A 12449-nucleotide genomic window follows, 5' to 3' on the forward strand; every position below is an offset into this window, starting at 1 on the left:
GTGACGCCCATGATTGCGCCAGCACGCGCATAATGACGTAATTATGATGCGCGTGTCCCTTCGCGAACGCGCGACAACAGCAATGGCCGCCGTGGAAGGCCGAAATCCTAATCTCGACGATTTTGTCGGATTAAATTGGAGTTGTTGGGTAGATAGGGTGAATATATTCACATCTGACGGTGAGTCGCACATCCTATCCCAAACCCGACTGTCATTCGATCACAATGTCGACTTCCTGATTGTATTTGTGTGTTCTTTAAACACTAACGGGGGCATTTTGAAGCAACCCAAACAAAAGACCCGCTGGGTCCTAGTGCAGGAGCATAGTTTCAACTACAAAACTATCGCTTTAAATGTATTTTCGGTTGAGAACAAACATTCTAAAACGTAAGTATTTGCATGTATAAATAGATAAGAACTACTTAGCAGTGGACATAAATGTGTTTACATCGTGTGTAGTCTCTCTGCTGATGCCCACTACAAACTCGCCCACTGTGTTAACTAATGTGCCGTGGGAGATTATGTAGTTTCACCTATTTGGGTTCAAAATATATTTTGCAAACCAGTAATTACAATCCGCAAATAATGTGCCGTTGTTGAGTGTCGGTGCTGTCTAGAGTTTGACATAGTAACCGTGTTATACCATACCAAATCAGTAGGTGGCAGCCGGTAGCTATTTGCTTTGTAGATGTCGGAACAGGTCGTGTGAGACGACGATGATTTTTGTCGTGATCTCAATATGCAGGCGCGACAGCGGGGGGCAGTCTGAAGGTAAAAAGGTGTCTAATGCTTCAACCAAAAATAAACAAAAGGTGAGTGCCCCTAAGAAAAGGCATTGAAGCTTGAATTGATTAACGTGGACCCCGACTTAAAACAAGTTGAAAAATTTATTCGGGTGTTACCATTTAGTGGTCAATTGTACGGAATATGTACTGTACTGTGCAATCTACTAATAAAAGTTTCAATCAATCAAAAAAAGCTTAGGGATGGCTATGCAGAACAAAACTAAAACTGAACTGTCTACAAAGTAAACAACAACAGAATGCTGGACGACAGCAAAGACTTACTGCGTCCACAAAGTACATCCGTAGATGTCATGACAATCAACAATGTCCACACGAAAAAAAGATAGCAACAACATAAATATTCTTGATTGTCTAGAGCGCGGCAGAGTAATTGTGTAATACTCTTCCATATCAGTAGGTGGCAGCAGGTAATTGCTTTGTAGACGTCAGGAACATGGTTTGTCATGATCACAATATGAAGACGACAGCGGGAAGCAGTGTGCAGGTAAAAAGGTATCTAATGCTTAAACCAAAAATAAACAAAAGGTGAGTGCCCTTAAAAAAAAAGGCATTGAAGCTTAGGGATGGCTATGCAGAACAAAACTAAAACTGAACTGGCTACAAAGTAAACAAAAACAGAATGCTGGACGACAGCAAAGATTTACGGCGTGTGGAGCATAGACGGCATCCACAAAGTACATTTGTACATGACATGACAATGTCCACACGAAAAAGATGGCAACAACATAAATATTCTTGATTTCTAAAACAAAGCAGGTGCGGGGAATAGCGCTCAAAGGAAGACATGAAACTGCAACAGGAAAATACCAACAAAACAGGAAAAGCCACCAAAATAGGAGCGCAAGACAAGAAGTAAAACACTACGAGCGGGAACACAGCATAAAACTCCAAATAGGTCACGGCGTGATGTGACAGGTCGTGACAGTACACCTACTTTGAGACAAGAGCTATAGTGATGCATGGTTGGTTATAGTTTAAATTCATATCCAACAATTGCGACAAGGACTTTTTATTGTCTGCTGAGTTTCATTTTTTACTGATTTCTGCTGGTGGTGTGCCTCTGGATTTTTTCAATGAAAAAAAATGCGCCTTGGCTCAAAAAATTTTGAAAAACACTGCTGTAGATGTGTCCACTCTGCTAGCACAACAATACAGATCATGCTAACACATGAGATTTTAAGTATTTTCTAATTAATGACCATGTTTAACTAAATTAGATTGTAATCCTTCTGCTGAAATTTGCATGTATTTCCATAAGTATCGTAGTTGCCTGGATCAGGGCAGGTAAGCAGTTAAAAAGTGAAGCAAAAATAATAAAATACTGCACTAGAAACAGTTAGCAATTACAAATAGATGGAGTAGATATTGAAAGGGTAAACGAGAACACATTTTAGGGTGTGATAATATATGATAAAATGAACTGGAAATCTCATGTAAAAAATATACAACATAAAGTAGCAAGAAACACGTTAATGATTAAAGCAAAACATGTTCTAGACCAAAAATCACTTAATATTCTTTACTGCTCGCTAGTGTTACCATATCTGAGTTACTGTGTAGAAAATTGGGGAAACAACTACAAATGTGCGCTTCATTCACTACAAAAAAGATACATTAGAATAATACATAATGTTGGACATAGAGAACATACGTACAAATCCTTTATTTATTGAATCACAAATATTGCAATTCAATGATTTGGTGCATTTGCAAACAGCTAAAAATATTTATAAAGCAAACTATAACCTTGCTACCCAAGAATGTATAACAATTCTTCTCAACAAAAGAGGAGAAATATAACCTTAGAGGAAAATCTGATTTAAAACATTTGTATGCTCGTACAACACTTAAAACCTTTAGCATATCTGTATGTGGAATTACATTATGGAATGGATTAACCAAAGAAATCAAACAAAGCACCAATATGATTCAGTTTAAGAGACTGTTCAAACTACAAGTGTTCACTAAGTACACAGAACAAGAATTATGATGAACATCTTGAACCCTTTTTTTTTCTCCTTTTTTTTTTTTTATTGAGACAAAGATTATTTTTGTATTTAATATTAGTTTGCTTACTATGGTATATTATTTATTTAATATGTATTTGTTCACTGTTCTGTTACAGAGAACAAGGAAATGAGATAAAATTGCTATGGTATGAAAAGGGGTAGGATTAAAATAAGCTCTGCTTCTTCCTACTCCTTTTTGGACGTGGGGTAATGAAACAACTGGAAATGTGTGATGAATTACATTGTATTGTATGCATGTTCGAAATAAACTAAAACTGAACTGAACTGAACAGTTAGTCCTACAAGCACTCTAATAAACCTGTTTTTAAATTAATACGTCCTTGACAGTGTCAACCAACATGCTTCCAAAGATTTCATACTGCCTATTTTCACTTCCAAATGCAGCTGGCCTGTGTGCCGAATATGGGAGTGTCATCAGTGAGACCATGACCCTCAGCAAAGAAGGTAACTGGAAACCCAGCATTATCACATACAGCAGGGGTGTCCAAAGTGCGGCCTGGGGCGCATTTTAAAAATACTATTGAAAAAATTAAAAACATTAAAAAGTGGAATAAAAGACCAAATGGGTTAAATTTTACGAGACCAAGATGCAATGTTCACTTACATAACACAAATCTGCCATGCAAGCTGTTTTTTCTTTAAAGCCGTCATTCTCAAAAAGTATCCAAATCAATGTTGTTATGGATTACTTCACATTGAATTTTCCACTTTAGAATTATTTTTTTCCTTGAATAAAACAAATAAAGAAAAAAAAAAAGAATACATCTGAAGTTGATCTAGAGCAGGGGTTGCCAACCCGTCGATCGCGATCGACCAGTCGATCTTTGGGAACCTACTGGCCGAATATTAGAAACATTTTTTTTTAATTAATATGACGTCAGTGACACCCCCACCCGGAGAGTGAATAACAGACCCGCAAAACAGGCACGCATTTCAACCCCTGAACATGCCCGCACGCATCTCACGCCTCTCTCTCCAGCCTTAAATCCCCCTTTCTTCTGCCACACCTGCCGAGCATGGCGGCACACTTCACCCGCTCGTCTCTCAAACGCGCATTTTATGACGTGCTCATAAATCATCGTGCTGCAACAATGCATTAAGGCTGATTTTCTAGCATCTTCCTGCATGCGAAGACTTGCATTTTGGGGACGCATCATTAGAAAGGTGCCCACACTTTCTGGGCAGCAACCAACCAGCAATGCGGTGCTCTGCTGGAAGTTCCGCCACGTCTTCCACAAACTGTAAGGTTACATAAAGGCCAACGGCCTGTTGGGAGCCCACCGCTGTTGGGCCGAGACCCGTCCGTCTGTCACAGAGCCCACTGTCGTCATCATCATCGCTTGCCTGCAACAGGAAACTAACAAGCCAAACACTAGCGTCCGTGAATATTGCTCCAAAGTATGGATTTTGTGTTGATTTATATACAAAAGTAAACATTGACAAATGTCAATGTTTACTTTTCTATGTATGTATGAAAAAAGTGCGGCATCTAAAAGACTTCCCAGTTTATCCTCTCTTTATCACACAGGAAAAACACGCCAGATAAACAGCTGATTTTACTACTTTGGTGCTAACGTAACCCGACTCTCGTCCCATATGAGACCATAGGATGGACAAATGTAGTACAGCGCTAAGACTATAGTAGTCATAAACAGCATCTACAGCAGGTGTGCTTTGTCATTGGCCTTATAGGCACAAAAAAATAAACACCTGCAAAAATTGGGAAAACAGCAAGAAGCACAATGAGAAAAAACCTAAATGTTGACATCAGCCAATAATAAAACCACTAAGCTTAAAAAAAAACAAAGAATGTTTTATGTATTTAAATAAATTACATATATAAATAGGTGACACATTGGTAGATATTGCTTTGTGTTTTGGCTGAGACCAGGGATCTTGGGCTCGAAAAGGTTGGTAACCACTGATCTAGAGACTTAAAGGGGCTGTTCGCAACTTCCTCACAGTAACATTTTTCAAAGCAAAAGATATCACAGCAACACCACCTTATGTTATGTTACCATTAGTGATGCAACAGAACACATTTGTTTTGAGAATTGTCTGTATTTTTCACAACTGCAAACTTTATGTAATAAAAATGTTCACCGTCCGGAATAAAATGATTGGTGTTTACTGCTGTCATTCACCCTGTATCGTCAACACATACGCGAAGGGAGCACATGCAGACATACAAAATTAGTCCAAGACAAGCAATGAACAATTTGCAGTCATGTTGTTGTTCTGGTAGAATATACATTTAATGACAGCTAACGCTGTGAGCTATCGTTGTGTCCTTGGGCAAGACACTTCACCCCTTGCTCCTGATGGATGCTGGTTAGCGCCTTGCATGGCAGCTCCCGCCATCAGTGTGTGAATGTGTGTGTGAATGTGGAAATACTGTCAAAGCGCTTTGAGTACCTTGAAGGTAGAAAAGCGCTATACAAGTATAACCCATTTATCATTTATCATTTATCCAAATTGGTATTATTAGCTAACGTCACATAAAGCCAGCGGCGGGCCGTGCGTTTTCCACCTAGGCCTTCAGTGATGTCCGACTTCAATTATTACCTCTCAAAATAACATAATTGATGTCACCACATGAGCATTGCTGGAAAAATACTATACAGAAACACATTTACGCACTACTGGGCATTGTACAAAACGGGTTATTTAATGATCAATAAACCCGCATCAGCAATTAAAACATACCTTATGTGGTACTGTCAAAATTAAAATAGCAAAAAACATATTAAACGTGAAAAAAATAAAGAATGAAAATTTTTGAACTCGCATTTCATCGCTGAGACATCTGAGCTCGCTTCCGGGGTTGGCCGACATGGTCTCACAAGATGTAGTTTGTCTTTAAATATAATTCTTGAAAATGGCCTTGTAAATATATGTGTTGTCTTGTCTAATCATAAAAAATGTAGACGAGGCGTGTTGGTTGAGTTCTTAAAGTTTACTCCACAGCGTGCTCATCGATAACATCATGTCTACCTAAACGGGGCTATCAATCAATCAATGTTTACTTATATAGCCCTAAATCACCAGTGTCTCAAAGGGCTGCACAAGCCACAACTACATCCTCGGCTCAGATCCCACATCAGGGCAAGAAAACACTCAACCCAATGGGATAACAATGAGAATCCTTGGAGGGGACCGCAGATGTGGGGACTTTTATTTATTGTTGAACATTCTCCCCTACAGATAAGCACATGTTTGGTGAGTGTCCTTCCCACGATGACTTCTACCTGGTGGTGTGCAGCCACTGTGGCCTGGTGGTAAAGCCGCAAGCCTTTGAGAAACACTGCGAGAGGCGACACGATCTCGTTCTAAAGATGTGCGGACAGTCATCTACGTTAGCGCCGCAGCAAAGACCTCGCCCCGGCCCCCCTGTCAACCTTTCCCTCTCCAGAGAGAGGCAGAAAGACAGCAGATGTCTCGAAACGAGCATAACGACAGCAGAATCACCTGGCCACCATAACAGGCCCACGAAGGCTCGAAAGGAAGCTGTGAGGTAAAGTAAATGGTGCTATTTAAGAGATACCGACAAATGATTTTGCTTTAACTTACAATAAAATTGTATTGCATAAATCTCATAACTTGATTTTTAACTTGTTTACTCCATTTTTGCAGTTTATCTTCAGTGGAGAACCCTCATCTTCCTCACAATGCTGCTTCCACACGCAGAACTTATGTTTCTCAGTTTCAACCAAGTGTGCTGCCTTTGGGCCTCTGCTCTTCCTCATCGTCTACCTCTCCCGCAAAGAGACCCCCGATGACAACATCTAAACGTATCAGTGAGTCTCCCACTCATCTACGGGGAAAAGAAACTTCCAGGATTTGCACAAAAGCTCACAGTAAGTTTGTAGTTATCCTAGTCTTATTAAAACAAAATAAATTCTTGTGGGCTAAAATGTGAACATTTCTACTGACACAGATGACAGTGTATTACATAGCTGTTCTTTTCCTAATTTGTAAGGTAAACATTAAAGAGTTGTGCTGCTTTGTCTGGCATCATGTCATTGTGTAGTATGAGTTAAGTCATGTGACTGCCAGGCTCCATTTGATGAAATGGAGTCAAACGTTACTACAGGAGTGGTGAAACAGAGTCATGCGACAGTGCCCGCTGGAAGAAGTCTCTCTAACGGGCTTGCATGTCTTTGCAAAAAATAATCAACAGATTATAAATAAATATAGTGTTAATGTAAATAAATGTGGCGAACGGAATGAAACTCAATATAACAGAGTAAAAGTTGTGTTTCTTCTTCACGAAAATACTGAAGTAAAAGTAAAAAGAATATTGTATAAAAACTACTCTGTAGTGACATGGTGTAATACTGACTTTCCTACTTTATGTAGCCTATAAATAGACTAGAGTTTGTGTAATGTGTATGTGACAATATTGCAGGTAAATTGTGAGTTGCTTGTTAGCAGGTCTTGTTCAAAATGTCCAGGAACCAGTGGTAGTCCTTCTGTAATGCAAAGTGTTTTTCATAGAGCAAAAATGTGACCTGAAGAAACAAAGCAGTGAGATGGATCAAGCAAAACAGAAGCCACCTTGCAAGCTAATATGCGATGTGAGTACAAAATTATAGCCCTACACTTTCGTCATTGCAATTCTTTTTTATCATTGGTTGAAGTTTATTTCCAACATGTACACCATTTCAACATGATACATCACATATTTCACATATTTTTAATTTCTCTTAACAACATGTCTGTAAAGAAGTTGGAAGAAGCAAAGCTTATTTAATCCTAGCCCCTTTCCACTTCAGAGAAACTAACACATTAGTTCACTTCATGTTCTGAATTTGTAATACAATTTACATAAATGAATTCAAAATACAACAATCGTCTTATAGTAATAAATAGTTAGAATTTACATAATTACATGAATATCTTTTTTTTTTAATACGTTCAAGTGGGGAAACTGATGTGAAGATCTCTATTGTCGCACAGGCTGAAGGCATCCTCCAGCAGCAGAGGTCGCAGGTGTTGGCGAAGCAGAGCGAAGAATGTCGTAATATGGAGCCGCTTCCTGACAAATCTAAAGAGCAGCATTTAGAAGCTTTAAATAAGAAAATAACAAACCTGAAAAACAGCCTGAGCAGCAATTGTCACATTCTGAGGTATGAATTGTTTCACATTTTTGACTGCGATTTGTGAAGGCTAAGCAATAAAGCAGTCGTTCTTTGTAGTGCTGATAATTTGTCTCCTAAATGTGTTTCACACATTCCAGCAGCATTATAGTAACATATTATTTGTCATCAGAAACATACACTAAAGCTCACCCAAATGTACCGTATTTTTCGGACTACAAGTCGCAGTTTTATTCATAGTTTATTCATAGTTTATTCATAGTGCGACTTATACTCAGGAGCGACTTATGTGTGAAATTATTAACACATTACCGTAAAATATCAAATAATATTATTTAGCTCATTCACGTAAGAGACTAGACGTATAAGATTTCATGGGATTTAGCGATTAGGAGTGACAGATTGTTTGGTAAACGTATAGCATGTTCTATATGTTATAGTTATTTGAATGACTCTTACCATAATATGTTACGTTAACATACCAGGCACGTTCTCAGTTGGTTATTTATGCCTCATATAACGTACACTTATTCAGCCTGTTGTTCACTATTCTTTATTTATTTTAAATAGCCTTTCAAATGTATATTCTTGGTGTTGGCTTTTATCAAATACATTTCCCCAAAAAATGCGACTTATACGCCAGTGCAACTTATGTATGTTTTTTTCTTTCTTTATTATGCATTTTCGCCTGGTGCGACTTATACTCCGGAGCGACTTATAGTCCGAAAAATACGGTAATTATTTTGGGTTCATCTCATACTGTTCTCATTTGTGTGTGGCAAGTCGGTCTAGAGCTGCATCGCAGAGCTTTCCAGAAGAGGAGGCTGACGGCACCGTGAAAGTGGAGGTCCAAACTCCGTACCCCTTCAATCAGCACCTGCTCTCCGGCGAGGAGAGTGACGATGATGAGCAAGAGGAAGCTACTGATCTGCCTGCCACATCTTGGCACCCCAAACCTCTTGGTGTGAGTGCCACAAAAACACAAACACTTTCCATTTAGTGAAAGGCCGAATGCGGCTTGTTTTCTAACAAGGAGAAAGCATCAAGGTTTGCTTTGAGTCCTATTTTAGTTGAAAGTTATTTCCATCCGGAATAAGAACCTCCACTTTTTTCATTGTTTCCATAGCTTTGCACTTTTGGATGTCGCTCTCTGGCATGCAACATCTTCACCTTTGACAGGCGCCTGCACCACCTGCGGTTTGCCCTCACTGCCATGTTGGAGCACCATGTTAGCACCCACCGCTGGAAGTGAGTAGTACTGCAACAACATTATCTAACGTTTGTCCTTGAATAGTGGCTTCCACTCTGATGAGCCTCAATCAGTCACTAAGTTTGTTTCCAATTAAACAAATAAAAGTAATATTAAACGCTTGATTAGGTTGGTTTCCACTGCAGTACATCAGACAGATCCATAATGCAGTTTGGGCATTATCAACTAAATGTGTGTGTGTATTAAAACATGCAAACTTGATAGCACATGCAAAGATGATCTACTAAACTCGTGCACAGAGATTTGCTTCTTTTAAATGAGCAAAATAGAGAGCGTAATCCATTTAGTGTGTCTTGTCTTCATAAAGATGCAGAATGTATGCTGATTATCAGAACACCCACAATACAGGGAAGGAGAGATGCAAATATAGGCATTTAGTTAGCACTCGCAATCTGATATATCAAGATTGACACTGTTCTGTGGTCGCTGTTAATCTTCTTGGTGTACAGTGGAAGGTGGGGAGGCAGTGTCGACAACCCTGGTTACTTCTTGAATGTTTCAAGCCGCACATTGCTTGTCCATTGCTTTCTTTAGACTTATATTGAACTAGCAAAACTAGGAATAAGTTGTGAAAAGGTTAAAAACACTTTAAAAGCACACAAGGAAGGACAATATCTAACAGCAGCACTTTGCTGACTGGATAAGCCGTGAGCACCGGAGATCGATCAGGCTGCCCACAATGGATGTGCTGCCGGGCACAAAATTGCTGCGCTGCAGGCACACAAATGGGTGGATAAAACACTTTTTTCACAAGACTTAAAGCATATTTTTATTTGGTCTGTTGTTCGTAAATCGAAATGTTCGTACAATGAGGGGTGTCACCGTGTATTTTTCTGTATGAAAGAACTTCTTGCAATATGCCTTTTTTTAACGTCTGGATGATTCCAAATGCACCATCGCAACACCACAACACCTGTCAGAGCGCACCTCCAACCTCCATAAAGTAGAATTTATTGTCTGGATCGTGCTTCAATATAGCCTAGAAAATGTTTATATATCCAACATTTGTGTGCTGCGCGTCAACAACATAATGAAACGCCAAAGGTTGGGCCATATGATGCCATAAATGTGGAGGGAAATGAGTGTCTCCACTGTGACACGTTAAAATCAAATTTTTGCCCTTGTTATCAATATTTAGTAATGGTCAGATGAAGCCTTATGAGGCATTGAAGCAGTTAGTTTGAGAATGTTTTAAGCTTCATGCATGCTTTAGAAAATGGATGGATGGATGAATGGCATTCTTCGGCACAAGAAACCAACTGCTGGCCAAATGTATAATTACAAACAGCAATTCTTGCATCTGGTATGGCTCTTTGACCAGATGGTTTTGCTAGTTAAATTTACACATGTATAATATGTTTTATTGTATTGTGTGTTTGTATTTTGCCAACATGCTAGTATTTATGATATGGCAGGTTGTATATTTTTCTGTCACCTTAGGGAAATGGCACTTCAGCTTAAAGAGGATGATGACAAGACAATGTAACAGATCAGAGTTTTAGTTCATTTTTTTTATTTGTACTTTTAAGTAATTCTCTTTTTTTTGACTAAATCTCTATCACCCAGCTATTATTTTCTGGTGGCCGTTTAAAAGAGGATAACTACAGCATGTGTTACCTTATTAAACTTAATGCTTACAGTGATAAACTCATTCGGAAACTGACGTTGCTGAGAATCGAACCACCAGCAAATTCATGCTGGAGTTCTTCAGCTTTAACTTCAATTCTAGACACTTTAGATTGCACGTGTCAGTGAAACCAGTTCTTCAGTTAAATTCAGTTGTTGGATTGGAGGTTAAGTTTTGCTTTCATTTACATGAGTTACAAATGGCAGCCTAATCATATTGATCCTTTAATTTGCAGGAAAATACCTCAAGCATCATCAGGTCTCAGGTCTCATCGCGTCACAGAGTCTGCCAAGAATGTGTCTGGACGTTCCCATACCGCTGGCACCCTCAGCCTTGCCTGTGCCTCACTGGGACAACTTGAAAAAAAGTCACGGAGCACTAAACTACCATCCAATACCTCTGCAAAACGACCCGCCAGACTACGAAACCCTATCGGGTTACCCGGCTCCAATTTGTTGCAAAATGAGCTGTCGTGCGGTAGTGAGGAAACATCCTCAAGATGTAGCACAGACAAGCGCCAACCTCAGGTGACATCCTCCCAAGGACCAGTTAATGGTCACCTCTCCCATGGAAAAAAGACATGCCATCCTCTTCCTTTACAGCCCTCAAAGAGACCTGTGTCAGCTTTAGTGCGGCAGTCTGTTTTATTGTCCCCTGATAAAGCGGCGACACCGCATGTTAAACACAAAATATCAGGCTCTAACCAAAGGCCTCTAGGTAAAAAGAGGAAAAGTTGCAGTGAATCTCAGCCTCTCAAGTGTCAGCGTTTGTCCTCCCTAAACTGCCCTATCTCTTGGAAAGGAGACAGCATCGGGGAAGTGCAGTCAAGAAGCCCTGAAAAAAGGCCAGCATCCCAAATAGTAAGTATACCTATGTGCTTGCATGTGACTGATTTTTTAAATGCCACAAAATATTGTGTACCCATAAGACACTTCATTAGTATATACACAAGCACATACTTAATTCGGATCAGGACTGCATTGTCCATCCTAATGAATACTTTCTTCCTGCATATGCATGCTGTGTGTCATGCTCAGGCGTGAATAACAGTAGAGTATGCCTCCCTTACAATCAAAATATAAATATGCAGTGACAATGTGTTCTTTATTCAGGAGAAAAAGACATCTTGAAGAAGACGCCTGCAGCTGCTGCCAACATTGTCTGTGATGGCATGAATGTGTAGTTACTATGTCTGAAGTATGGAGTGAGTGAGTTTTCCCAGCACATTACTATGCCAGCCTATTGTTATGAAATGTTTGATTTTCTTCATGTCTTCATGTGTATTACCGTGAAAGAATACCTCAATATTTAAAAGCTGCTGAAAGTAAACAACATTTTATGGCAAAACAATTCACAACTCTGGTTACTGATATCATTCTACCACTAGGTGGCGTCCAGTCTTAGAATTTACTTATCATACAATTGCTGGTGCAGGACGTTTTACCATTTGTTAAATGAAAACAACTACTGTACTAAACTACATTTACTATGTCAGGTGAATGTTGAGTCAGCTTAATCTAAATGGTAAAGGTTCCCATATTCCCACAAGACAAGCAGTAAAATATAGAGGCAGCACAGTGTGTCAAGGTCAGTCGTTTATTTCATCAAGTAATACCT

The 12449-nt window shown here is 39.3% G+C and overlaps 1 protein-coding gene across 3 annotated transcripts; it reads left to right on the forward strand.

Moving 5' to 3' along the window:
• The first annotated feature begins 42 nt into the window (after positions 1-42).
• Positions 43-12182, forward strand: atxn7l2b (ataxin 7-like 2b). Of its 3 annotated transcripts, XM_061987712.1 has the most exons (11): positions 43-179; positions 3221-3280; positions 6041-6350; positions 6470-6693; positions 7334-7413; positions 7796-7965; positions 8719-8899; positions 9062-9183; positions 11068-11549; positions 11634-11692; positions 11945-12182. In XM_061987712.1, exons 1-11 carry the CDS (start codon positions 44-46, stop codon positions 11960-11962), a joined length of 1842 nt encoding a protein of 613 aa, XP_061843696.1. In that variant the 5' UTR covers position 43; the 3' UTR covers positions 11963-12182. The 3 variants fall into 3 exon arrangements, with proteins under 3 accessions (XP_061843696.1, XP_061843685.1, XP_061843702.1); XM_061987701.1 differs by having other exon boundaries at positions 11068-11692; XM_061987718.1 differs by lacking the exon at positions 3221-3280 and having other exon boundaries at positions 74-179; positions 11068-11692.
• The last annotated feature ends 267 nt before the right edge of the window (positions 12183-12449 follow it).

Source organism: Nerophis lumbriciformis, linkage group LG01 (genome assembly GCF_033978685.3).
Source record: "Nerophis lumbriciformis linkage group LG01, RoL_Nlum_v2.1, whole genome shotgun sequence".
Classification (NCBI taxonomy): Eukaryota; Metazoa; Chordata; class Actinopteri; order Syngnathiformes; family Syngnathidae; genus Nerophis; species Nerophis lumbriciformis.

What these genes read in the sequence shown, in the direction of transcription:
- atxn7l2b (XM_061987701.1), top strand. Translation starts at nt 44, where the DNA reads ATGATGCGCGTGTCCCTTCGCGAACGCGCGACAACAGCAATGGCCGCC. An exon ending in GATTTGCACAAAAGCTCACA is followed by an intron (nt 6,694 to 7,333) that starts GTAAGTTTGTAG and finishes TGTTTTTCATAG; the next exon opens with AGCAAAAATGTGACCTGAAG. An exon ending in AGCAATTGTCACATTCTGAG is followed by an intron (nt 7,966 to 8,718) that starts GTATGAATTGTT and finishes GTGTGTGGCAAG; the next exon opens with TCGGTCTAGAGCTGCATCGC.